At 43.1% G+C, this 27,141-nt stretch overlaps 1 protein-coding gene across 4 annotated transcripts in view; it reads right to left on the reverse strand.

Annotated features, from left to right (window-relative positions):
• AIG1 (androgen induced 1) overlaps positions 1 to 27,141 on the reverse strand; it is a 308,723-nt gene that overhangs the window by 226,332 nt on the left and 55,250 nt on the right. For all 4 annotated transcript variants that reach the window (XR_005456464.1, XM_038768294.1, XM_038768303.1 and 1 more), the window contains one exon: positions 2,380 to 2,535. Coding sequence is in view for 3 of the 4 variants with exons in the window: in XM_038768294.1 (XP_038624222.1) it covers positions 2,380 to 2,535 (156 nt within the window). In the remaining variant the exon portion in view is untranslated. The remainder of the gene's footprint in view (positions 1 to 2,379; positions 2,536 to 27,141) is intronic.

A 27,141-nucleotide genomic window follows, 5' to 3' on the forward strand; every position in this document is an offset into this window, starting at 1 on the left:
CAATAAGGCATTGAAGTGGGGGAGAGTGATTGTCTGTCAGATTTGAGGAAGGAGGGCATTCCAGGCCAGAGGCAGGATGTGGGCCAGGGGCTGGCGGAGAGACAGGCGAGACTGAGGCACAGTGAGAAGGTTAGCACAAGAGGAGCCAAGTATGCAGGCTGGATTGCAGATAGAGAGTAGCAAGGTGAGGTAGGCGGGGGCAAGGTGGTGGACTGCTTTAAGGCCAATGGTGAGGAGTTTTTGTTTGATGCAGTGGTAGATTGGCAACCACTGGAGGTTTCTGAGAAGCGGAGTGATGTGTCCTGAATATTTCTGTAGAAAAATGATCCGTGCAGCAGAGTGAAGTATGGATTGAAGTGGGGAGAGACGGGAGGCAGGGAGGTCACCAAGGAGGCTGATGCAGTAATCAAGGCGGGACAGGATGAATGACTGTATTATCATGGTAGCAGTTTGGATGGAGAGGAAAGGGTGGATTTTAGCAATGTTGTGAAGGTAGGACTGACAGGATTTAGTGATGGACTGAATATGTGGGTTGAATGACAGAGACGAGTCAAGAATAATGCCAAGGTTACGGGCTTGTGAGACAGAAAGGATGGTGGTGGCATCTACAGTAATGGGAAAGTCAGAGGAGGACAGGGTTTGGGTGGGAAGATAAGGAGTTCAGTTTGGGAAATGTTAAGCTTGAGGTGAGGCAGACATCCAAGTAGAGATGTCTTGTAGGCAAGAGGAAATGCGAGACTGCAGAGAGGGAGTGAGAATTGTGTGCAGAGCACTGTACTAAGCACTTGGGAGCTTACAATACAAAAATAAACCATCACATTCCCTGCTCACAGTGACCTTACAGTCTAGAGGGGGAGACAGACAACAATAAAAATAAATAAATTACAGATATGTACATACGTGTTGTGGGGCTGGGAAGGGGCGTGAATAAAGGGAGCAAATAAAGGGAGCACAGAAGGGAGTAGAAGAAAAGGAAAAGAGGGCTTAGTCAGGGAAGGCCTCTTGGAGTAGATGTGCCTTCAATAAGGCACTGAAGGCAGGGTCAGGGCTGGAAATGAAGATTTGGGTATCATCAACATAGAGGTCGTAGTTGAAGCCATGGGAGAGAATGAGTTCTCCAAGGGAGTAAGTGTAGATGGAGAATAGAAGGAGACCCAGAACTGAACCCTGAAGGACCCCCACAGTTAGGGGGTGGGCGGTAGAGAAGGAGCCCGTGAAGGAGACTGAGAATGAATGGCCAGAGTTGGACACGGTCTCTGTCCCACATGGGGCTCACAATAATGATCTCCATTTTACAGATGAGGTAACTGAGGCACAGAGAAGTTAAGTGACTTGCCCAAGATCACACAGCACACAAGTGGCAGAGCCACTGTTAGAATCCAGGTCCTCCTGAGTCTCAGGCCCCTGCTCTAGCCATTAGACCACACTGCTTCTCACTTGCACTTACCCAGTTACCTCTATTGACTGCTAGCATTTGTCACCCCAGCCAAAACCCAGACACTTCGGGGCTGGCATGATTTATCAGGTATGCACAGCAGTTTCAGAGCTGCCATGGTTCCTGGGGCCATAGGCTTCCTGGCCTGAGGAGACCCAGAACTTAAGAGGACAAGATGAGGCTCACCCAATTTCAGAACAAACCTGAGGTGAACCTGGACTCTACAAGGTTCTTTCTATTCCATGTTTGGAGGAGAGCCAAGTTTCTCTAAACCAGATACCAGGAGGGAGCTCAGAATCCTACTGCAGCCTGGTAACTGATAGACTGATGGAGGCTCCTAAGAGCTCTTACTTCCTAGTGCGGGAAACCAGGGCTGGCCTTTGGAGGGCATGTGCTGGCATGGGCGGTGACGGCAGAGTGTGGGCAGAGCCAGAAGCAGAGCTCGTCAATCGTATTTATTGAGAGCTTACTGTGTGCAGAGCTCTTGAGAAGTACAAGTTGGCAACACAATGAGACAGTCCCTACCCAACAGTGGGCTCACAGTCTAAAAGGGGCAGTAGCCTTCTGGCTCTGTCTGCCTGTACCACAGGCTCACAGGACAGCCAACACAGTGGGCTACTGTTCTTCCCTTGCCTAAGTTCACAGGTAAGAACAAGTAAGAACAGGTCAGAGCCAGAGAGGCAGGACTCAGAATTTAAGGTGTGCACCAAAATGCCTTTCCCAGGACTGGCTCCCGCCAGGCTAAATCTGGCACTATCAAATGTGGGCTTGGTGAATGTAAATTTTGGACTCTGGTCAATAAAGTTTTGACTTTGAGAAGGACATTGATCCCTTTCTATAGAAAACAAACGTGTTTTTTTTTCTTCCAGAAACCCTAATCTTCGGCACAAATTACTGGAAGCAAAACTTCTCATTCTAAAATTAGTACCTATCATCATACTTACAACACCGACAGGGAAGGCCAAGACAGACAACATCCAGTCACGGAGAGAAATGAGTTTCTTTAATTGCCTTTCTTGCTCCTGGTTCTCACTTCCTCTGGTCAGAAGGCTGGAAAGGTCAGTCAGTACACAGATCCCAAAAAAGACAGCCTGGATAACCTACAGAGGAACAACAACCCAATGTTAGCCACAAGACTTAAATAGGTATGAAACCGATGTAATGGGACAACAAGTTAGACATGCATTTGCAATATACAGGGTAAACCAATGCAAAGCAGGAGAACCACTTTCCAAACAAGTGTGACTTTGGGCAAGTCACTTAACTTCTCTGTGCATCAGTTACCTCTGTAAAATGGGGATTAAGATTAAAATTGGGACATGGACTGTGTCCAACGTGTTTGACTTGTATTTTAGTACAGAGCCTGGCACACAGTACACACTTAACAAATACCACTAAAAAAAAAAAAGCGTGGGCTTTTTTCAACTTGGTAGAATACGAAGGGAAAATCTGTCTGGATTGCAGGTTGCACCTCTGGAAACATCATAGAAAAGCAACAGGAATTACTGAACTGGCTTAGTCAACAATTTGAGTCACAAAGTGAAAGACACAAATTTCAGAGAAGAATAGAAAGATTTCATGGAGGTCCAAGTACTCCTTTGGACTAAGCAGATGAAGTGAAATGGAGGGAAGTTAGGCCCAATATGAGCTAAATATAAATCCAGGAATAAAGCTAGTAGACAGAGGACTGTGGGGAGGGGGCTTCCTTAAGGAAGCTGTGGGAGCCCCAGTGCTTGTGTCACTCAGAACACTATGAAAGAAAATATTCAAAATCCTCTAGACTGTACGCTTGTTGTGGGAAGGGAATGTGTCCACAAATTCTGCCGTATTGTTATACTGTACTCTCCCAAGTGCTTTGTAGATTGCTCTAAACACAATAAGCACTCAATAAATATGACTGATTGATTGATTGATAGAAGGGAACACTTTCTCTGATCAGTAAGACCAATCTAGATGACCTAATAGACCTTCTCCAGCTCTACGTTTTCTTGAAACAAAATCTACCACAGCAACGAAACCTTAGATAACCCACACGCCCCACTTTTTGAAAGGCTGCAAGTGGTACATTCCCTAATCAATCATGGCTGGACTGGTTGTATCAGCTTTGTTTGGTTTGGACAACTTCACAGGGAGAAAAATGCAGTGACATGGATGCACAATGATTTACAGTGTTTATGAAATTCCTAAAGGAGGTAAAAGCTACACAAAAGACTCAGAGCTGAGTTCATGGAATGTTGTAATATAGCTAGGAAACGATCATGCAAACCACAAAAAAATATAGAAAGGAGTGGAAAATGCACATTCCCATGGCTAGAAGTCACCCAACACTCTGAATGTGGAGGTCACACAGGGAAATTTTCCTGGCTTCCTCAACTAGAAATAAATCACTGATGGTTCATATGCTTTGGATAGGACTCTGTCCCTAAATAAGGTACAGCAAACAAGCGAAAAACAATCTATACACATGTGTATGAGCTGGGACACCGCTAAGAAGTTTTGTGACCACCTCAAAACCGTCATATGGGTGAAAGAAAATGCATGAACAGCAATAATGGACATTTCTGATATTTTACATTAGGCAAGCCAGACAAAGAGCATTGTTAGTTGACATTCAAAGCCTTACTGAGATCAGATCTCCTTCAGTAGACCTTCCCTGATTAAGCCCTCTTTTCCTTGTCTCCCTCTCCCTTCTGCATCGTCTGCGCACTTGGATCTGTGACTTTTGGTCGTTTGATATTCGCCTCATTCTCTGTACCAGAGCCCTTATGCACATATCTATAAATTATGTTATAAATGATTTATATACATATTCATTCATTCAATCATATTTATTGAGCGCTTACTGTATGCAGAGCACTGTACTGAGCACTTGGGAAGTACAAGTCAGCAACATACATATTATATATATGTTAATATTATTATATATTATATTATATATTATGATGTATTATATATTAATGAATGTTTCCCCCTCTAGACAGTACGTTTGTTGTGGGCAGGGAACGAGTCTACCAACCCTGTTGTAATGTACTCTCCCAAGCACTTAATACAGTGCTTTGCACACATTAAGCCCTCAATAAATACTGATGATGATGATGATGACACCACTAGTACTATTTTGACGAGACTGACACAGGGACCCAAGCACTAACTGCAGCTATACATTGCCTCAAGTTTCCTCATAATTCATCCAAAATAAACATGGGGCTTAAGCTAAAGAAAATATATGGCACGTGGTGGATCTCTCCACCTTTGGACTTCTGAATATTCCTGTAGAGTCTATAGCTGAAATGCCAAGTATGCTGGCTGAATTTGGCCCTGTGTTTGGTTCCCTTCTGGGCTGAGATTATTTCTTTAAACCTGCACTATGTCTAAAGAACATTAAAAAAAAAAATCCACCCAGGCCTCAGAGACCTGGAAGCAGAAGGCCAAAAAGTCCACTCTAGGAAATCCCGACTGGGGGTGATGTTGGAGCCACTTCCACCTCTTGAGCCTTTTCTGGCCACTTTTCAGGCTGTTCTTCACCCCATTTAGATGTCATGTAATAATAATAACAATGGCATTTGTTAAGCGCTTACTATGTGCAAAGCACTGTTCTAAGCGCTGGGAAGGATACAAGGTAATCAGGTTGTCCCACGTGGGGCTCACTGTCTTAATCCCCATTTTACAGATGAGGTAACCGAGGCACAGAGAAGTTAAGTGACTTGCCCAAAGTCACACAGCTGACAAGCGGCAGAGCCGTGATTAGAACCCATGATCTCTGACTCCCAAGCCCGGGGTCTTTCCACTGAGCCACGCATAGAGGTGAGCTTTGAGAAGGAGCAGAAGACACAACCATGGCAGCTAAAATGTTACCTCCATCCCTACCTGCCTTGCACCCACCACCCTGATGGGGAGGAAGAAAGCAGCCACAGCACATGGCCTTCACATAACCTTCCTTGGAAAGGCTGTAGCTGCAGAGGTGACTCTGAGCTTCAAAGCGCTGTTCCTCCTGCCATCGTGGCACAGTAGAAAGAGCCCGGGCTTTGGAGTCAGAGGTCATGGGTTCAAATCTCGGCTCCACCAACTGTCAGCTGTGTGACTTTGGGCAAGTCACTTCACTTCTCTGGGCCCCAGTTACCTCATCTGGAAAATGGGGATGAAAACTGTGAGCCCCCCATGGAACAACCTGATCACCTTGTAACCTCCCCAGCGCTTAGAACAGTGCTTTGCACATAGTAAGCACTTAACAAATACCATCATTATTATTATTATAAAACCCTGCTGCTCTTTCATTTCATTTTGTATTAATGCCTGTCTCCCCATTTAGACTGTAAACTCATTGTTGGCAGGGACAGGTCTATCAATCCTGTTGTACAGTACTCTCTCAAACTCTCAGTAGAGTGCTCTGCACACAATAAGTTATTAATAAATCTAGACTGTGAGCCCCTTGTTGGGTAGGGACCATCCCTATATGTTGTCAACTTGTACTTCCCAAGCGCTTAGTACAGTGCTCTGCACACAGTAAGTGCTCAATAAATACAATTGAATGAATTAATAAATACCAATGATCAATTGATCTGATTTTATGTATTTCTCCTTGTTTTTTATGTTGTTTTGGTATTCTGTTTCATCTCCTCTTTTGTCTGCAGCCAGTCTCCTTTTCCTGCCTTCTATTCTTAGATTGTGAGCCTCTTGAGAACCAGGGAGCAGATCTCTACCTTTGTATTCTTCTCAGGGCTTAACACAATGCTCTGCACACCACACACACTTAATACTAACATTACTTCTAAAGGTAGTGCCACAGTGACTTCATCAAGAAGAAATGGAAAAGGTGGAATTGCTGCAATTTTTGTGACATCTCATGACTTTCCATAGCTGGCCAGTAATCTAGATCAGCTACTAAAGAATACTGTCAGCTGAGTGATCCTAGAACAACAATATAGCTTCATACCACCAAATAGCATAACAGTCATGATTTTTGCCTCATTTCAGTTCCAGGATCAAGCTAACTCTAGATTGTGAGTTCCTTGGAAGGCAGCAATTGTGTTATCCCAATCTGTTGAACTCTCCTAAGTGTTTAGTACAGTGTTCTGCATGGAGCAACCACTCAATAAATACCACCGATTGAGGAAAAATGCAGAGAACAACACAAAGACCTCTACACAGTTTTCCTAGGCCTTATAAAAGACCTGGAGGTAGTTTTGGGAATATGCTACCACACCTCTGGGAAACTTCCAACATCATAATAATAATAATAATAATAAAACATTATTTATAAAGGGCTTACTATGGGACAAGCACTGTGCTCGCCATTGGGGTAGATATACAGTAATCAGATCACACACAGGGTTCACCGTCTAAAAGGAAGAAAGCTAATTCACCCCACTTTACAGATGAGGAAACTGAGGCACAGAGAGTTTAAATGTCTTGCTCAAAGTCACATAATGGGCAAAATGATCGAATTTGTTATGCGCTTACAAGAAATGGGGCTGGGAATAGAACCAGGCCCCATCACTTCTATTGCCCTGTGCTCTTTCTCTACAGACATCAAACATCATGCTATGTCCCAGAGACTACCAGTCAGAATTTGCTGTATGCTTGGGAGATTGCCCTAGAGACACACACCCATGAAGACATGCAAATGATTGCAAACCTCTTCACAGAATTTAGGGAGGCATTATGGGCTGACAAAAGGGCTAAAGGAAACTGAAGTGATAGAGCAGTCCTTCCAGGAAGCCCACCGCCAAAAATGACTATCAGCATAACGGAGAATTCAGTTACCCAGGCTGTACAGATCAACAATACAATGATAGACAAGGTGGTAGGAGACAAAATCAAGAAGGCCCCAGTCTTGGGGACACTGTCAAACAGATGATAGAACTACAGAGAGGCAGTGCTGTCCCACCCCTTCTACAGCTGAGACCTGGACCCCACACAGGTGACATAAACATTTCTTGAGCACATCTACCAGTGTTATTTGCATCAGATAATAAGACAGGAAGGCAAAAAATGAAGTTCTGGAACAAGGTCGGTCTCCTAGCCTTGAAGCTGTGCTCACCTCCACACAGCTACACTATGTCAAACATAGGAGGAGAATTAATGCAGCAGGATATCCAAGCAACTGCTGGATGGAGAACTGAAATTAGGAAACCTAAAGTAAGACATAAAAAATGTTTTAAGGACATGGTAAAACAAAGCCTCATAGAAGACTGCATCCTGGCTGAAAATTGGGAGTCAATCGCTGAGGACAGACCATCCTGGAGTACCGCAATTAAGAAAGAAATTAGTCTTTTTGAGTAAGAGCAAAAGTGAAAGCATCAAAAAGCAAAAAAAAAAAAAAAAAATGACAACACAACAAAGGCCAGATGTTTCATGCACACAATGTAATCAGGACTGTGGATACTAACTGACCTTTTCAGTCACACAAGTACTCAATCAATCAATCAATCAATCAATCGTATTTATTGAGCGCTTACTATGTGCAGAGCACTGTACTAAGCGCTTGGGAAGTACAAATTGGCATCACATAGAGACAGTCCCTACCCAACAGAGGGCTCACACTCACATGTGAATGCTACCTCAGTGGCATATTCATTCATTCATTCATTCGTATTTATTGTGCACTTACTGTGCACAAAGCACTGTACTAAACTCTTGGGAGAGTACAATGTAACAATAAACAGACACATTCTCTGCCCACAATGAGCTTACAGTCTTCAGGTACAAAAGACAACTATACATAATGCAACTATACATACCGTCATAATGAAATATGGGAAATAGCTATGCTTGAGGCCATTATATTTTTGGGCTTCTGGAGTTTGCGTTCTAGATGCTTTCATTGATTTCTGCTTCTTTTCCTGGGCCTCCTCTTATTTATGATAAAGGGATTTCTTTATAATAATAGGGATTTTATGATCCATCTCCAAAACTGTCTTCCACTAATACATTTTCAAGCAGAAGCTCCCCACATAGGCAGAATTAGGTCTAGAAGAGCTGGTCCCCAGACAAGTTCTTTATGCTTTCCAATAAAAAGAGGTGACAACACACTGGAAATATTTTCTGGATAGTCTGGGGCCTTGCCACAAGACTTGTACATAAATAAAATACCCCATTAAAACCGGGCTCAAAAAGTCTTCAGAAGACATAAGTCTAGTACTAATGTATCATCAATCTGAACAGAAAATAGCCGCAATAATGTTTCAGAAAGGATGACCAAAAATTATCTTAAATCAAATCATATTTGGGGGATTCCTTCTATCTGAAGCTGCAGCATCTGAAAGACTCCGGTCTCTTCATTTTAAAACTATTATTATTTTAAGCGCTGTTGGAGCCCTTACTAGATGTGAAAAGTAGAGAGGGCTGTACGAACAATGTGTTAACGTAATTTAAACACTGGGCCCAAATGTCCAAACAAATTGCCTACAATCAGAAGATTGTTCTTCTGATTAAGCTCGCTTTTCTAATGCTACCTCCATGTGGCTGTTCGAGTACCAAGCTAATAACTGAGAGGATTCAAATTTGGCCTAAAAAAGCGGCATGGCCTAGTGGGAAGAGCACAGGCCTTGGGAGTCAGAGAAACTGGGTTCTAATCCCAGCTCTGCCACTTGCCTGCCGTGTAACCTGAGGCAAGTCTGTACTTCCGATTTCCTCATCTGTAAACTGGGGATTCAACACCTGGTCTTCCTCCTACTTACAGTGTGAGCCTGTGGGACAGAGAGACTGTATCCAACCTGATTATCTTGCATTCACCCCAGGACTTAGTACAGTGCTTGGCACACAGTATGCAGTGTGACCTAGTGGAAACAGCTCAGGCCTAGGAGCTACAGGACCTAGGTTCTAAATCCAGTTCTGCCACCGGTCTGCTGTGTCAACTGGAGCAAGTCTCTCAACTTCTCTGTGCCTGTTTTCTCACCTGTAAAATGGGAATTAAATGCTACTTCCTCCTACTTAGACTGTGAGTCCCATGTAACACAGGAACTGTGTCCAACCTGATTATCTTGAATCCAACCCAGCGCTTAGAACGGTGCTTGACACTTAGAAAGTGCTTAACACGTACCATAATTATTATTGTTATTACTTAAAAAATACCATAATCATCATTATCAAGTTTATGGCTCTTTAGGTAATGCTGATTGTGCTTAGCAGAAGTCACATCTGTGACCCGTCACAACCTGGCCAGGCTAATGAGCTTAGCTCACTAGCACTGAAGGGGCTGGCAGGCGGTGATAGGAAGCATTAACACTTCCCATAGCTCCCGGTACTTCCGACCCCAATAAAGCCGAACAATTAGACCTGGAATGAGAAAACCGCGATGGGTGTTGTCAGCCACGATCCTTTTTCACCGCAAATATGGCCAGTGGAAGGGAAAAGGATCAGAAAGAAGCAAGGTATATCTGAGGAGGGGGTCTCCACTAACTCTTGGCAGTAGGTTGGAACTCTGCCACACTGACATGGAGATTCGCCTCTACCCAGAGTCGGGATCGCCCACTCTGTCAGACCCTGTGTGGCACCAAGAGACCGAATGGACTTCCTTGTTAGATCTAGGATTGAGTATTTCATTCAATCGTATTTATTGCGCGCTTACTGTGTACAGAGCACTGTACTAAGCGCTTGGAGTATTCTAGGTACTTTATCCGGGAACATGAAAGAAAGCCCATTTGGGGTAGTTTGAGAGGTAGCCCATTTGGGGCTACTTGTTCGAGAGGTAGCCCATTTGGGGTTACTTGAAAGGAAGCCCATTTGGGGTGGTTTGTGAGGTGTCTCCTTCCCAGTTTTACCAGGTGCGGATAGCCTGCTGACCAGTGTACTTATTGCTTATGAGCCTAGGAATAACTTTGCTTCTGAGGGTTACCTATCGTGGGTTCTTTGTACTATCGCCTTAATAAACCTGCTTCCGTTAACCATAACCCTTGAGTCTGTAAATCCATTTCCAACCTCTAATCCGTGAGCTCATGAGTTACCAGTGGGCTGATTCTGCCCGGTGACAACATCTCAGAACTTTCAGGATGTTTCGTCTGTTTTCCTCAGACTCTGAAAAGAGGAGCAAAAAGCTTTCCAAAGATACTCTGGCATGAAGATCAATCAATCATATTCCTTGGGCACTTACAGAACACTTACGGAGCACTGTACAAAGCGCTTGGGAGAGTACAATATAACAGAGTTGGTAGACATGCTCCCTGCCCACAGTGAGTTAACAGTCATGAAATGCCACATACCTGAAAGGCAATTTCAGGGAATTCATTTGGCTAAAGGCTGCCTGATAGTGGGAACTGGAAGTCTGAGGAGAGGGGGGCCACTCTACATTTGTCTATGGCTCGTCTAACTTGCTCCAAATGGCTCTTTGCTCTCTCAAAGCACATGAAGAGCTGCTCAAACCACATGTGACCCAGAGTAGCCCCCACTGACACCAGCCACTGGGGTTTCCCCATTTTGCATGCTCCAGACTCCCTGGGTCTCCTGTCCCTTCTCCTGGCCCTGGGCAGCTTGAAACTCATTCTAAACTACAGTTCCAGATCATATAAAACAAATAACAATAACAAATAACAATACCAATAAACAAATACCATCATTATTATTATATAAAAAAAGTTGTACTATGTGAATGGGTATTCCATTGCTCTCACTGCACAACAGATCCACAGCCCAGTCTGGGTACCAGGCATTCAGAAGGCTTATTGCTACAGATTATGGTTACCACAGTTTGTCACCTCCTGGCACTGCTACACTCAGTCATTCAGCCTCCCACCACAATGGATCAGGAACATAATCTGGTGGTGTGCTCATGTAATATGCTGGAACTGTTAGATGACACTGTGGTTTCATGCACCCTGAAGCAATTTAGGCCAGACTCTTGGTCTGTTTGCAGGCAGCATGGTGAGGATCTTGCTGGTTTCCAAAGGCACTGGTGTCTACGTATGCAAAAGAATCTGAAGACAAACCCCCAGATTCAACTGAGAAGCTAAGTGACTTGCCGAAGGTCACCGCTTGTCAGCAATGTGACCTTGGGCAAGTCATTTAACTTCTCTGTGCTTCAGTTATCTCATCTGTAAAATGGGGATAAAGACCTTGAGCCCCATGTGGGACAGGGACTGTGTCCAACTTGATTAGCTTGTCTGTATCCCAGTGCTTAGTACAGTGCCTAGAACACTGTGCTTACCAAATACCACATAAAATAATAATAATTTAAAAAAACAGCGTTGAACAAATTAAGGTAGGTCAGTGGGTGTAAAAGCCTACTCCAGGCCGGGAAGGAGTGTGGCCTAAAGGACAGACCACAGGCCTGGAAGTCAGAGGACGTGGGTTCTAATCCTGCCTCTGCCTTTTGTCTACTGCCCTTTGTCTACTGTGTAACTCCGGTACTTCAGTTACCTCCTCGGCAAAATGGGGAAGAAAACTGTGTGAGCCCCATGTGGGACATGAACCGAGTTCAACCAGATTAATTTATATCAACCCCAAGGTTTAGTACAGTTCCTGGAACATAGTAAGCACTTAACAAATACCACTAAAAGCACTTCATTTGCCCACTCCAACTAATGATTTTGCTAGCTACCTTTTTGGAGAGTGACATGCTAGATTCCTAGAGTTGATTATTAGCACTTCCTCTAAAAATTAGAGTTCTAGTGGAAGGTTGTGGCTACTTGTTTAACAGCATCTTGGGAACACAATATAATCACAAAGACCACATGGGATGAAGGGAAAAAGGAAAACCAATCATATTTATTGAGCACTTACTGTATGCAGAGCACTGTACTAAACACTTGGGAGAGAACAATACAACAAAGTTGAAAGGCACATTCCCTGCCCACAACGATAAAGTTATAGCCCTAAACAATAATTGTGGTATTTGTTAAGTGCTTACTATGTGCCTGGCACTGTAGAAAGTGCTGGGGTGAATATAAACAAACCAGATTGGACACGGTTCCTGTCCCACAAGTCCCACAGTCTTAATACCCATTTTACAGATGAGGAAACTGAGACACTGAGAAGTGCAGTGATCTGCCCACAGTCATACAACAGATAAGTGGCCAAGCCGGGATTAGACACCAGGTCCTTCTGACTCTCAGGCCTGTGGTCTATCCATTAGGCAGCACTGCTTCTCAAGAAAGGCCTTGATAGTTGCTCCCAATTACCATATATCCTCAAATTCAAATATAAGGCCTTATGGTTAGTTCCCACAGAAATTCCCACATATGTGTCAACACCCAGCAGCAGAACTATGGGGAAAGAGAGCTAGCCAAGGAACACTATCAGGAGAAGTGGACGGAGGCCAAGTCTTTCCCAGTTATCAAGTTTCTTCTTCCCCAAGTTTCCAAACACTGCTTCTCTAGGGCCACCCCTCCGGGCACTAAGGCTACCTCCTTCCCCAGTTCCCACTGGCATAACTTCCGCCCTCCCCATCACTGCTAACCATTCCCATCATTCAAAAGACATCTTATAATCAATCAATCACATTTACTGAGAACTTACTGTGTGCAGAGCACTGTTACAAGCACTAGGAAGAGCACAATATAACGCAGTTGGTAGACATATTCCCTGTCTACAAGGGGCTTACAAATTGAAATTGCATAGAATTAAGTAAAAATAAAGCCACGGGTTTTCTTCCAAGTACTTGAGCATAGGATTAAATGGCATGTAGGTAACCGAGTTGAAGGCCTGCTGCAGAGTGGCCTAATGGAAAGAGCATGGGCCTGGGAATCAGAAGACCTGGGTTCTGATTCATCTCTTGCCCACCTAGAAGATAAACCAGGAAAGCCATAACTATAGCTGTTCTGTCCCAGCCTATTTGGATGGACCCTCTGGGATTCGAACAGTGGAATATCATAGAAAGGAGACACGCACTGCAGAAAAGGTTATTTGCAATATCCAGGAATGGTGAGACCCACAGTAAACTGTACTAACTGTTCAGCCTAGACAGTCCTCAAGCCAAAGAAGAATCCTTTCTTCACCCTTGGAAATAGCTTCTGATCTCTTTGTTCTGGATGAGTAGTAACAATCGGTACCAGCTGAGCATAAAAGATGCTTCATTTCATTCATTTTACTACTTCTGTACTGTCATGGGTGGGCTGGTAAAACCCTGTGTGGGCTGGCCACTTGATTTTCCATGGAAAAGATGGAATTATCCTCCAGTTCACTGAAAGGCAAAGCATCTTCTCACGAGACAATTTCCTCACCATTGGTGGCCAATTTTGCTGTTTCTCCCATCCAATTTACTCTAAAATGCTAAACAGAACACATGTGCAGCTTAAAACCTTATGCTCCCAATAACCTGGTCTGACAGCAGTCAAGAGGCTGTACTGCGTAGCTTATCAAAATGTTCAGACAGAACTGCAAATTTCTACACCACAGGGATCTTTTTGATAACAATATCAATAGCAACAAAAATAATAATAATAATGGTATTTGTTAAGTGTGTACTATGTGTCAAGCACTGTTCTAAGACCTGGGGTAGGTACAACATAATCATGTCGGACACAGTCTCTGTCCCAAGTGGGGCTCACAGTTTAAGTTGAATGGAAGACTGGTTCTGAATCTCCACTTTACAGTTGATGAAACTGAGGCACCAATAATTTAAATAACTTGCCCAAGATCACATAGCAGGCAGTTGGCAGAGCTGGGATTAGAACTCAGGCCCACAGGCTCCCAGACCTGTGCTCTTTCCATTAGGCCATGCTGCTTTTAGGCCGCACTATGGTAGATATAAAATACCTTGTATCTAACCCAGTGATTACCACATCATTACTGCATTCATTAAACACTAAGAGACATCCTGTGCTTAGCATAGTGTTTGGCAATCAATCAATCATATTTAGTAAACACTTAATATGTGGAGAGCACTGTACTATGTGGTTGGATGAGTACAACATTACAAGACTTGGTAGACATGTACCCTAGGGGCCCACAGGGAAGCAGTGTGGCCTAGTGGATAAAGCATGGACCTGGGGGCCAGAGGCCCTTGGTTCTCGTTCTGGCTCTACCACTGGCCTGCTGTGTGACCGTGGGCAAGTGTGAATCTGTGAGAGAAGAGGTGTCAGGGCTGGAGAGGTAGATTTTGGAATCATCTACATAGCAATGATAGTTGAAGCCATGGGAACGAATGGGTTCTCATAGGGAGTGGGTGTAGATGGAGAACAGAAGGGGACCCAGAACTGAGCCTTTAGGGACTCCTACAGTTAGGGGGTGGAAGCCAGAGGAGGAGCCTGTGAAAGAGACTGATGGGAGGAGAATCAGGAAAAAACAGTGTCAGTGAAACCAAGGTTGGATAATGCTTCCAGGAGAAAGGGAGGGACCACGATTTCAAAAGCAGCTGAGAGGTCAAGGAGGATTAGGATGGAGTAGAGACCATTGGATTTGGCTAGAAGGAGATCACTGAAGACCTACAAAAAGCCTGCTTCCAAGGAGCGAAGGGGGTGGAATCCAGATAGGAGGGGATCAAGGAAAGGAAGTGGAGACAAAGGGTGTAGACAACTCACTCAAGGAGTTTGAAGAGGAATGGTAGGAGGGCGAGGCAGTGATAACTTGAGGAAGTCATGGGGTCAAGGGAGGGCTTTTTAGGACAGGGAAGACATGAATATGTTTGAAAGCAGTGGGGAAGAATCCACTGGAGAGAAAACAGTTGAAAATGGCGGTCAGGGATGGAAGAAGGGTGAAGGGTGAAGGAATGGAGTCAGAGGTGCAGGTGGAAGGGGTGGATTTTGAGAGGAGGCAGGAGGTCTCCTCTTGAGATACTGCTGGGAAAGATGGGAGAGTAGAAGAAGGGGCAGGAGGATGGAGGGACAGGAGAAGGGAAGGAGAGATTTTAGGGAGATCACTCCTGATGGTTTCAATTTTGCACACAGTAAGCACTTCATGAATACTATTACTACAGCTACTCCGGCTAGACCTGAGCCCAAACCATTTTGTAAGATAGAGCCTGCAGTCCTTTCCTTTAAAATCTCCAGAAAAGAAGGCTTCAAAACTTTGCTGGCTAATTGATTTCACAATCCTTATGGTTAGGATGTTCCACTTGTGGGAACTTGCATAAAGAAAAATTGTGGTTAAGGAGCACAAGGATGACCAGTTTTGCGTCCCAAATTTTCATGCCAAAGATCCCCCTCCTGTAACCCAGGCAGTACCATTTTGGAAGAGTTTGGCTCATCTCTCTGTGTCTCGGGTTCTCCCATCTCTTTCACAACTCTCCTTCCCTGACACGGGTCTCTCACTCCGCCTGCACCCCCATGTCCTTCCTCTCCTCTCTCCCTGTCCCCTCTGGTAGTTCCTTCTGCAATTGATTTTGACTCCTTGTGACTTTCACAACATCTCCTTGTGATCCTCCCCACAGCTTTTCCTGTGGCCAGCCCAGTTCCTTTTCAGAAAACAGCAATTAAAATAGCAGGCGCTCCTGCACGCTGAGGGGAACGGGGGTCTAATATCAGCATCTGCACATGGGAGGAGAGGGTGAAGGCTGGCAGCCCCCCTAACTGCAGGAGCCATCTTCCCTCAGATAAGGGAAGATGGCTCATTTTGGTGCCTCATTTTCAGAGGAAAAGTCCAGGAATGGACTAAAACTATGCCCCACTCTTTCCAAGTGCATACAGACATTCACTGTGGTCCAAAGCCATTTTTCACTGACACCATTTGGAAATGGAAAGTTAATGGACTGATGCTTCATCCTCCTTGGTTTAGTTGATGAGCAGTACTTATTAGGTGCCTACTGGAGGCAGAGTGCAGTACTAAGTGCTTGGGATACTAGTTCTAGTACCCCAAGGATACTAGGATACTAGTAGTACTAGTCATGGGTTCAAATCCTGGCTCTGCCACTTGTCAGCTGTGCGGCTTTGGGCAAGTCACTTAACTTCGCTGGGCCTCAGGTACCTCATCTGTAAAATGGGGGATTAAGACTGTGAACCCCACGTGGGACAACCTGATCACCTTGTATCCCCCCCAGCACTTAGAACAGTGCTTTGCACATAGTAAGCGCTTAACAAATGCCATCATTATTATTATTAGTAGTAGTAGTATGTCAATAGCAAAAGACATAGCCTCTGTCATCAAGGGGCTTACAAGGTTAGTACAGTTGTTGAAGACCATGGCTCTCTGCTTTGTTACAGATGAGGTATAATAATTCTTAAAGGAGAACAAAGATCTGCTAACTTGGCTATGGAAACTATTTGCTGCTGTAGATAAACCACTTTAGTTTTCCTTAAATACCAATAGGATTCCTTTGAGTTCATTATTAACAAGTTACATTGGCTGTGGCCACTGCACTTACACACAATAACAACGACGTTAAGCGGTAGCTATGCATCTCTCCTGGGACATTAATTTCAATGCACTACTGTACCTCAGCTGTTTTGCAGAGATGGCCGTTCCAGCCATGACCTCAGCAGGTCAGAAGTGTATATACCATCTGGCTCTGACGTGTTAACAGCCTGGAATCTCTTTCGCTGTATCAAATGTAAGAATGAAGTGGTCACACATATAGTATCCCTCATAGAAATAGAAATAAGGGCTGACCAGATGCTGAAAATGGAAAGCACTGCACTCTATGGAATTATTTTTCCTCTAAGATTTCTCCTATAATGTCACTGCCCTCCCTTCACCTCCAAGAAATCAAACCTGATTTACAGCAGGGATTCTGGTTGGGGGCTTCAGTTCCACAAATATGGAAAGGCACTAAAATGCCATTCACATCTTTATCTTTTTACAGGTGAGCAGCTTTGATTAAATTTGCTTTGTACTGTTACTGACATTTCCCTTTGTTCTCGGGAATGCACGCAGCCATTACGGCTCTTCATACTCTGCTTATAAGGCAATGTAATTTCACTAGACTTCTACCACCTTTTGAGCAAACATGTGTAATACGGCTTATCCGCAATAGATTTTGATTTTCTATGATTAGAACTTTTGTGTTTTTCTTTTTAAAGTTAACTGCATCAGAGCATAGTCTGTGCATAGGTTCTGACATTAGTTTTTTAACAGTTAATTTTACACATTTAAGCTTGGCTGGATGGCTCTTCAGGCCCCAAATGAACGAGCAGTAGGAAAGGCGGTACATTAGGCAAGAGCTGGGTTAGTTAGTTAAGTAGGGTTATAAAAAAAACACGCAAAAAACCCTTGCACTGCAGCTGCCTGTGCTAATCAGAGCCTGAGAATGAGGTTTCCAATGACTGGAAAGTCCCTGAATCTTGACAAGTGAATTACTGTATTTTGGCATCTATATTGTGCAACAGTTTTGATTTCACCTCTTTAAGATTCGCCTTGGAAAATTTCACATACCGAGCCCTGAAGAAAAAGCCCTTATGAAGCTAGGAAAGATTTCTATGATAATTATAGGAATGATGGACAAAAGAGACAAGGTAATGGAGATAGGAGGGTGAGGGATAGAGAATGGAAGGATGTGGATATGGAAGAGGAGGCAAAAGGTGGAGAGGTAGGAGGGGAGAGAAAGAGAGAAATATGAGGGAGAGAGATGAGGAGGAGGCAAGGTGGTGCAATAAGGACTAACAGGAAGGCCAAGGAGTGGGACAAAACAGTGATGAGGGGCCCTGAGATAGCCAGGAGGTGAAGTCGGAAAGAAAAAAAGTAAAGGACTGTTGCATGTAAAGTTTGAGTGACGGGCACAAATACAAATGTGAGCACAAGAAGGTGATTTCCAAGAGGTGAGAGGAAGCGCTTAAGGAAACCCTGTAGCCGACAATAGTTTCTCTATATCTTTCAACAGGAGTGACGAAAATTATGATACTACAAAAAGTACTGCTTCATTCAACACAGGAGTGGGCTTGGGGGAGTGGGAGGCCCGGAAGGTCTGGGGTAAATGCGAGCAGAGTTTGTGGTTAAAAGAGCACAAGTTCCGCTCTTAAATTTCTCCTTCCCTGTGACCGTAAATTCATTGTGGGCAGGGAACAGCTATTAGCTGTTCTGTTGTATTGTGCTCTCCCAAGTGCTTAGCACAGTAGTCTACACATAGCAGGCACTCAATATATACCACTGATTGATTGATTGGTTCTAAGCTATTTTCCTTCCAATGAGCAGGATTCTGGAGAACTACTGCTGTATAGGACAGTATGGGAAGAGGAGTAATTGGCTACGGTGCCCTAGCAGGCAAGCCTCTTTTGTACACTGTTCTGTGCAATAAGAAATGTCTGGAATCCCAATGGCTGGGAGGGGAAAGTCCCCTGGGCATGGTTCTTTCTTCCTCATCCACATACTACAAAATGAACCACAGTAATCTACCACTCTGCCCTCCCCGGTCCTTTAGCCACATCCCCACAAAAAACTCAGAGACCTTGCATGCACAAAAATGTGGGTCACTTTGCAAGCATGAAATGTCTCCTACAAGAATATTCAAAAGGTTTTCCATCCTATTAAAATGAACCTCCAAGCTACAATCAGGTCAGAGGTAAAAAGTAAAAAGGCAAAAATGCTTTCAGACTATTGAAAAATAGAGGATCAAAATTTTTTCTTTTATTTGGATTCATAAAACACTCGATTTGCCTGTCATTTTGCATTCAGAAGTGCTCTAGTATGACACCTCTCTGTAGCATTTTTACAGATCTAAAAATGCAAAAGAAAATTGAAGTCTTTTTTCCAGACTAAGGTTCTAAAGACTTCAGCCTGAGTAGGAAGAAAAGAGTTCCACAGTTTTTTCTTCTTTTATGCTTTTTCTGAGAAAAGTGCCAAACTGCAACTTTTTATTTGATAACTCAACCTAGTGTCCCATTTTTGGCCTTAACTGATTTGTAATAGCTAAACAGGAAGATATATCCAGGAATTTTATGATTGGTACATTTTCATTATCGTCCCTAGCTTACTGAGTGGCTGCTGGAAGGCAGAGCACTGTTCTGAGCACTTTTGTAATGTTCAAAGAAAGCACATATAGAAGATGATCCCTGCTTTCGAAAAACTCAAAATTAAAAAGGAAATACAAGTAGACACAAATTAAAGGACATACAATAGTTAATATACTGTAACCTCCCTCTAGACTGTGAGCTCGTTGTGGGCAGGAATGTGTCTGTTTGCTGTTATATTGTACTCTCCCAATCACTTAGTACAGTGCTTTGCACACAGTAAGTGCTCAATAGCTATGATTGAATGAATAAAATAATGTTTCTGCTAATTCTGTTTTATTGTACTAGCCCAAGTGCTTAGTACAGTGCTCTGTATAGTAAGTGCTCAATGCATACCACTGATTGATTAACAGCATAAGAATATACTTTTATATATATAATCATAGATGGATGAATAATCAAATAACAAATAAGTAGGTAAAAACACAAGTGACAAGGAGGTGGGGGCTTAATCACGGAATGCCTGGAGAAGGTGGCTTTGTAAGGGAAGGTGACACAGTTTAGCAAAGTTGAGGAGGGAGAGCATTCCAGAATGGGAACAAAGATATGAGCAATGGGAGAGAAGCAAAGGAGAACCAAAGACTAGAAAGAGTGTAGTATGAGAAAATAAATAGTTAACAAGGAGTCTGTGGCCTGGAGGCTATTGTGATATTGGTAAAAAATGATATGAAGGAATGAGTGGGATTTTTTTGCTTTTTCTTTTTTTAATTGTACTTGTCAAAAGCTTAATAAGTACCATTAAAAACAAAGAAGAGAAAAAATCCCAATTATTCCCTCATTTCAGTGAACTAAGCCCTGGGATAGATACAGGATAATCAATCAGGTTGGGCACAGTAACTGAAGCACAAAAAAGTTAAGGGACTTGCCCAAGGTCATCCAGCAGGCAAATGGGGAGCTGGGATTATTCATTCATTCATTCATTCAATCATATTTATTGAGCGCTTACTGTGTGCAGAGCACTGTACTAAGCGCTTGGAAGTACAAGTCGGTAACATATAGAGATGGTCCCTACCCAACAACGGGCTCACTCACACTCTAGAAAGGGGAGTCAGACAACAAAACATGTATTACAGCTGTATGCACCTCATTAATAAAATAGAGTAGTAAATATGTACAAGTAAAATAAATAGAGTAATAAATCTGTATAAATATATACAAGTGCTGTGGGGAGGGGAAGTAGGTAGGGCGGGGGGATGGGGAGAAGGAGAGGAAAAAGGGAGCTCAGCCTGGGAAGGCCTCCTGGAGGAGGTGAGCTCTCAGTAGGGCTTTGAAGGGAGGAAGAGGGCTAGGTTGGCGGATGTGTGGAGGGAGGGCATTTTGTGCCAGGGGAAGGACGTGGGCCGGGGGTCGACGGCGGGACAGGCGAGAACGAGGCACAGTGAGGAGGTTAGCAGCAGAGGAGTGGAGGGTGCGGACTAGGCTGTAGAAGGAGAGAAGGGATTACGGATTAGGGATTAGAACTCAAATTCTCTAATTCCCAGGACTGGGGTCTTTCCACTAGGCCCCACTGTTCTATTGAATTCCTTTGATATTTCTAGGTAGAAAGGAGGGAAGATTCTTTCACCTTTGCAAACGTATAAAAAGTATGTATTCTTTCCCCTTACTGTACAATTTGTCTTTTTACATGAAAATAAGGACTCGATGTAGAACTGTTCATGAACTACAAAATATTGCTTCAGTTATTTTCATCCGTAATTCAGGGATTAGCTAGGCATTTTTCTGACCTGATCTTTCTAAATTTCAACTGTTGAATAGATTCCTGCTTACAGGTCAGTATTAACAAAATTGTTAATAACTATCTCCAATGACTATTCAGTCTTACGCTGTTGAAGAACAAGTGAAAATACATTGAAAGTTTACAAAATTCAAATCAACCTGCTATAAGAGTTCTTTATATCCAATGACAACCCCTGAGCCCTGTATTACAATAATCAATGAGCATTTAATATGTGCAGAGCACTATATTAAGCACTTGGGAGAGTACAATATATGTAAATAACAGAGTTAGTAGACACGTTCCCTGCCCACAATGAGCTTGTCATCTAGATGGAGAGACAGACATTAATATAAATTACAAATATCCATATATATAATAGTGATGGTATTTGTTAAGCACTTTGTTGTTAAGCACTTACAGAACAGTGCTTTGCACATAGTAAGCACTTAATAAATGTCATTATTATTATTATTATTATTACTATGTGCCAAGCACTGCTCTAAGTGCTGGGATAGATACCAGGTTAACAGGTTGTCCCACTTGGCGCTCACAGTCTTAATCCCCATTTTACAAATGAGGTAACTGAGGCACAGAGAAGTGAAATGACTTGCCCAAAGTCACACAGCTGACAAGTGGTGGAGTCAGGATTAGAACCCACAACCTCTGACTCCCAAGCCTGTGCTCTTTCCACTAAGCCACGCTATATCTGTGCTGTGGGTGCTTTCAATTCTCATGCTTAACAGTACTGTCAATATTCCTTTTAATAATAAAATGTTGGGTTCACCTACTTGTCTCGAGCATTCTGACTTTGACTCTAAAATAAGGAACTCAACATTAGGGGCAATTTGGATTCTCACTTGAAGCTCATTAGTGATCATTAGATTGCAGCCTCTTTGAGGGCAGGCACTATGTCTGTTACTTCTTTTGCACTTTCCCAAAGCACCTACTACAGAGATCTGCCTACAGGAGTTCCCTAAAAAAATTGAATTAATTAATTCATTCATTCAATCGTATGCATTGAGCGCTTACTGTTTGCAGAGCACTGTACTAAGCGCTAGGGAGAGTAAAACAATAAACAGACACATTCTCTGCCAACAATGGGTTTACAGTCTCAAGTGATGACACTGGAGTTCTAATTTGGGTATGGAAGTTTGAAATTACTCCCTTTTTTAATTAACTTGGCAAACTAATGATAATAAACGTGGTATTTGTTAAATGCTTACTATGTGCCAGGCACTGTACTAAGCACTGGGGTGGATACAAGCAAATCGGGCTGGACACAGTCCCTGTCCCACTTGGGGCTCACAGTCTCAACCCACATTTTACAGATGAGGTAAATGAGGCACAGAGAAGTGAATTGACTTGCCCAAGTTCACCAAGCAGACAAGTGGTGGAGCCGGGATTAAAACCCATGACCTTCCGTCTCCCAGGCCCGTGCTGTATGCACTGTGCCTTGCTACAGTTTCTCATTTAAAAACTTTTTCTGTAAAACAGCATGTAATTAAAGGACAGAAAGAAGAAACATTTTTCATGGTACTTACTAAGCACTTACTGTGAGCCATGCACTGTGAGCCCACTGTTGGGTAGGGATCATCTCTGTTGCCAACTTGCACTTCCCAAGCGCTTAGTACAGTGCTCTGCACACAGTAAGTGCTCAATAAATATGACTGAATGAATGTATTAAGTGCTGGGGTAGACACAAGCTAACCAGGTTGGTCATAGTCTATGTTCCATATGGGTTCACAGTCTTAATCCCTATTTTACAGATAAGGTAACTGGAAACATATTGTTGTGACCTAGTTCACACACCATCAGAGCCCAACATGAGTGCTCTTCTCTATACACAAACGGAAAGGCTGCTTTGTGTTGCTTCTGAAAATTGCAGACTCTCTCCAATTGAAGCTGTAGTCCTCAGAAAATAATCCTCAGAAAATAACACTTTTTTATATTAAAAAGAAAGAGAAGGATTCATTCCTTAGAACGGCGACAAAACGATAAAATATAGAGCCGGGTTCTTATTTTTGGGAAGACCTTAACTGCTTATTTTTATTGTCAAATGTTAGGGGTAAATTCCTGGAATGAATGTAAGGGATGAACTTCAGCCAAAACAACACAAATGACCCCGCGGATATCTGCCACTTAAGATGTACTCTCCATCTTCAAAATGTTGCACAACCCTTTAACGAATTCACAGAAGAATCCTGAAGGAGCTAGTTATGTTTTATCAACCCCAATTCGACTAAAGGAAACCTAAGGAAAACTAGTTCATTTAGAGAGCAAAATAATGGAAAAGAGGGGCTCAAGATTGAAAATTTGCTTTCTTTTTTCCCACCGCTGATACGGCCACACTCACTACATTGGGCAAACAAGGTATTTTTATTTCCAGTATAAACCAGTTAAAATTCTGTACTTGCTAACATGTAGCTTATCAACATTTGCCCATGAAATGTCAGTTGGGCTGAAAGAATGAAATGGCACATGAAAATGACAGGCCAGCTAAAGCACTCCAGTACCATAAAAGTCAATCTTCAGAAGGAGTCCCCCCAGTCCTCTCCGTGAATACAGAATCTTCCTTTTTTAAATAGGGCAAATCTCCTTCTCCAGTTCAAAGATGTGTGCCAGGGCTGTGTGTTTTATCAACCCCAATTCGACTAAAGGAAACCTAAGGAAAACTAGTTCATTTAGAGAGCAAAATAATGGAAAAGAGGGGCTCAAGATTGAAAATTTGCTTTCTTTTTTCCCACCGCTGACACGGCCACACTCACTACATTGGGCAAACAAGGTATTTTTATTTCCAGTATAAACCAGCAAAAATTCTGTACTTGCTAACATGTAGCTTATCAACATTTGCCCATGAAATGTCAGTTGGGCTGAAAGAATGAAATGGCACATGAAAATGACAGGCCAGCTAAAGCACTCCAGTACCATAAAAGTCAATCTTCAGAAGGAGTCCCCCCAGTCCTCTCCGTGAATACAGAATCTTCCTTTTTTAAATAGGGCAAATCTCCTTCTCCAGTTCAAAGATGTGTGCCAGGGCTGTGTGTTTTATCAACCCCAATTCGACTAAAGGAAACCTAAGGAAAACTAGTTCATTTAGAGAGCAAAATAATGGAAAAGAGGGGCTCAAGATTGAAAATTTGCTTTCTTTTTTCCCACCGCTGACACAGCCACACTCACTACATTGGGCAAACAAGGTATTTTTATTTCCAGTATAAACCAGTTAAAATTCTGTACTTGCTAACATGTAGCTTATCAACATTTATTGGCCCATGAAATGTCAGTTGGGCTGAAAGAATGAAATGGCACATGAAAATGACAGGCCAGCTAAAGCACTCCAGTACCATAAAAGTCAATCTTCAGAAGGAGTCTCCCCGTCCTCTCCGTGAATACAGAATCTTCCTTTTTTAAATAGGGCAAATTTCCTTCTCCAGTTCAAAGATGTGTGCCAGGGCTGTGTGCCAGAGGTACTCTCAGTACCATGAGACAGTGACTCAGGGTATCAGATGAGCCTAAGTAGATTCTGTCAGGATTTCCCCTTCACTTGTACTTTGGGCCTTCCTTCCCGAAGGAACAGCTGAACATTCTGTACCTATTCAGCCACCAGGAGGGCACAAGGCCAGTTTGGAATTAGGCTACTATTCCAACGGGGAATCAATGTGCTTTAAAAGTTCAGACGGCTTTCTGTCTCCCTCTCCCCTTGAGGCTTTCCTTTCCAGATACTGCCAGCCAGTGAATGATCTTATCCTGCCCTTGTTGGCACTAGACCGGACAAGTGAATATGCCTCTCTGTCTCTAATTAGTATGACTATTTTCCTAAATGTCACATTTAAGTGATGTGGTTTCATGCTTTAATACAGGGGAACTTTACCGCAGAAGATTTGATAACACGGACTAATTACAGCACCAAGCTTTCGAGTTTCAAAATATAATTTTGGAAAATACACCCATGTGCATAGAAATTTGACTTCTATTGCTCCATCTTATTACTAAAATCAATAAAGTAAACCATAAGTCATTGCTGGCAAGCAATCCGTACAGATGGAAAAAAAAGAAAAATAAGCTTTTCGGTCCGAAATAATGCACTTAAAGTACGAAGCTTTGAAAGGCGAAGTTCGTCAACTAGATTCTTTACAGTTTCACATGAGACTTTTCAATATATAACTAGCAAGGAGAGCACCCATCTAAAGAAGGTATTTGGATTAGCTACAGAAATCGCTAGAAAAGGTAATGAATGCTATGCATAATCAATTAAACTGGCAGACTCATGCGGATTCCCTAAAGAGGGTTTTTCTTGATCTGAATGTACTGATAGAGAAGCAGCGTGGCTTAGTGGAAAGAGCCCGGGCTTCGGAGTCAGAGGTCATGGGTTCTCATCCCGGCTCCATCACTTATCAGCTGTGTGACTTTGGGCAAGTCACTTCACTTCTCTGTGCCTCAGTTACCTCATGTGAAAAATGGGGATTAAGACTGTGAGCCCCAGATGGGACAACCTGATGACCTTGTATCTACTCCCAGTACTGTAGGACAGTGCTTGGCACATAGTAAGAGCTCAACAAATACCATCATTGTTATTATTATTATATTGCCACTAACGTCCGGGCCGGTGGCTTTATGATTGAGTACATCTGGTGATGTGGGTGGAGATCCATGATCCAAAACATTCACTTAACTATAAAATTACGAATTATAATTTAAAATATCCATAGAATGCTTGATAGTTCATTGTTCTCTTGGTGCTATACTTACAGGCATACTCTAAATATTTTAGAATTGTGAGGGCAGGCAACATCATGTATTTTAACTGCTAAAGTGCTTGAGGACTCATAAAAAATGCTCTTTGATCATATAAAACAATAGATTTTCATAGTAACCCAAACTATCCTACCTTCTGCATCCAGTTCTGAAAATGGCTGCAGGCTTGAAGAATTTTGGTAACTGCGGAGAAAGTTGCAGTAACTCTTTCACATCAATGAGGTATCACTTAAAATCTCAGTGAAAAATATGATCCCCACCGATCTGACCTGTGTTACCTTTCTTCTAGGGGATAACTTGGATATGGAAACTTGTGCTTCTATTTCAAAACTGTGGTTCAAACTACTAGGCCCAATTCTCTACCACCAAAACTTCAGCTTTAGGAATAGTGACCAAATGTACTAAACAATTCATTTGACACTCTGCACAATTATCATCAGTTTAATCAATCAGTTGTATTTATTGAGAGCTCACTATGTGCAGAGCACTTCTAAGCACTTGGGACAGTACAATATAATAGACTTGGTAGACATGTTTCCTGCCCACAGCATGCTTATGATTAGTTTAAACATCTAGCACAATAAAAACTGACAGACTCTTATTGGGCACGAATTATGAACTTCCAATTTATATGAAAAGCAGCATGGTTTAGTGGAAAGAGCCCGGGCTTGGGAGTCAGAGATCGTGGGTTTTAATCTCGGCTCCGCCACTTGTCAGCTGTGTGACCTTGGGTGAGGTACTTAACTTCTCTGTGCCTCAGTTACCTCATCTGTGCCTTCAGAACATTGCCAAGATCCTCCCTTTCCTCTCCATCCAAACCGCTACATTGTTGATATAATCTCTCATCCTATCCTGACTGGATTACTGCATCAGTCTCCCTTCTGATCTCCCATCCTCCTGTCTCTCCTGTCTATACTTCACTCTGCTGCCCGGATTATCTTTCTACAGAAACGCTCTGGGCATGTTACTCCCCTCTTCAAAAATCTCCAGTGGCTACTAGTCAACCTACACATCAAGCAAAAACTCCTCATTCTCGGCTTCAAGGCTCTCCATCACCTTGCCCCCTCCTACCTCACCTCCCTTCTTTCCTTCTACAGCCCTGCCTGCACACTCCACTCCTCTGCCACTAACCTCCTCACTGTGCCTCATTCTTGCCTGTCCTGCCGTTGACCCCTGGCCCACGTCCTACCTCTGGCCTGGAATGCCCTCCCTCCACATATCCGCCAAACTAGCTCTCTTCCTCTCTTCAAAGCCCTACTGAGAGCTCACCTCCTCCAGGAGGCTTTCCCAGACTGAGCCCCCACTTTTCTTCTGCCCCTCATTCATTCATTCATTCATCCATCCACCCAATAGTATTTATTGAGTGATTACTGTGTGCAGAGCACTATACTAAGTGCTCCTCCTCCCTTCCCCATCGCCTCCAATCC

The sequence above is a fragment of the Tachyglossus aculeatus genome, chromosome 2 (genome assembly GCF_015852505.1).
Source record: "Tachyglossus aculeatus isolate mTacAcu1 chromosome 2, mTacAcu1.pri, whole genome shotgun sequence".
NCBI classification, from domain to species: Eukaryota; Metazoa; Chordata; class Mammalia; order Monotremata; family Tachyglossidae; genus Tachyglossus; species Tachyglossus aculeatus.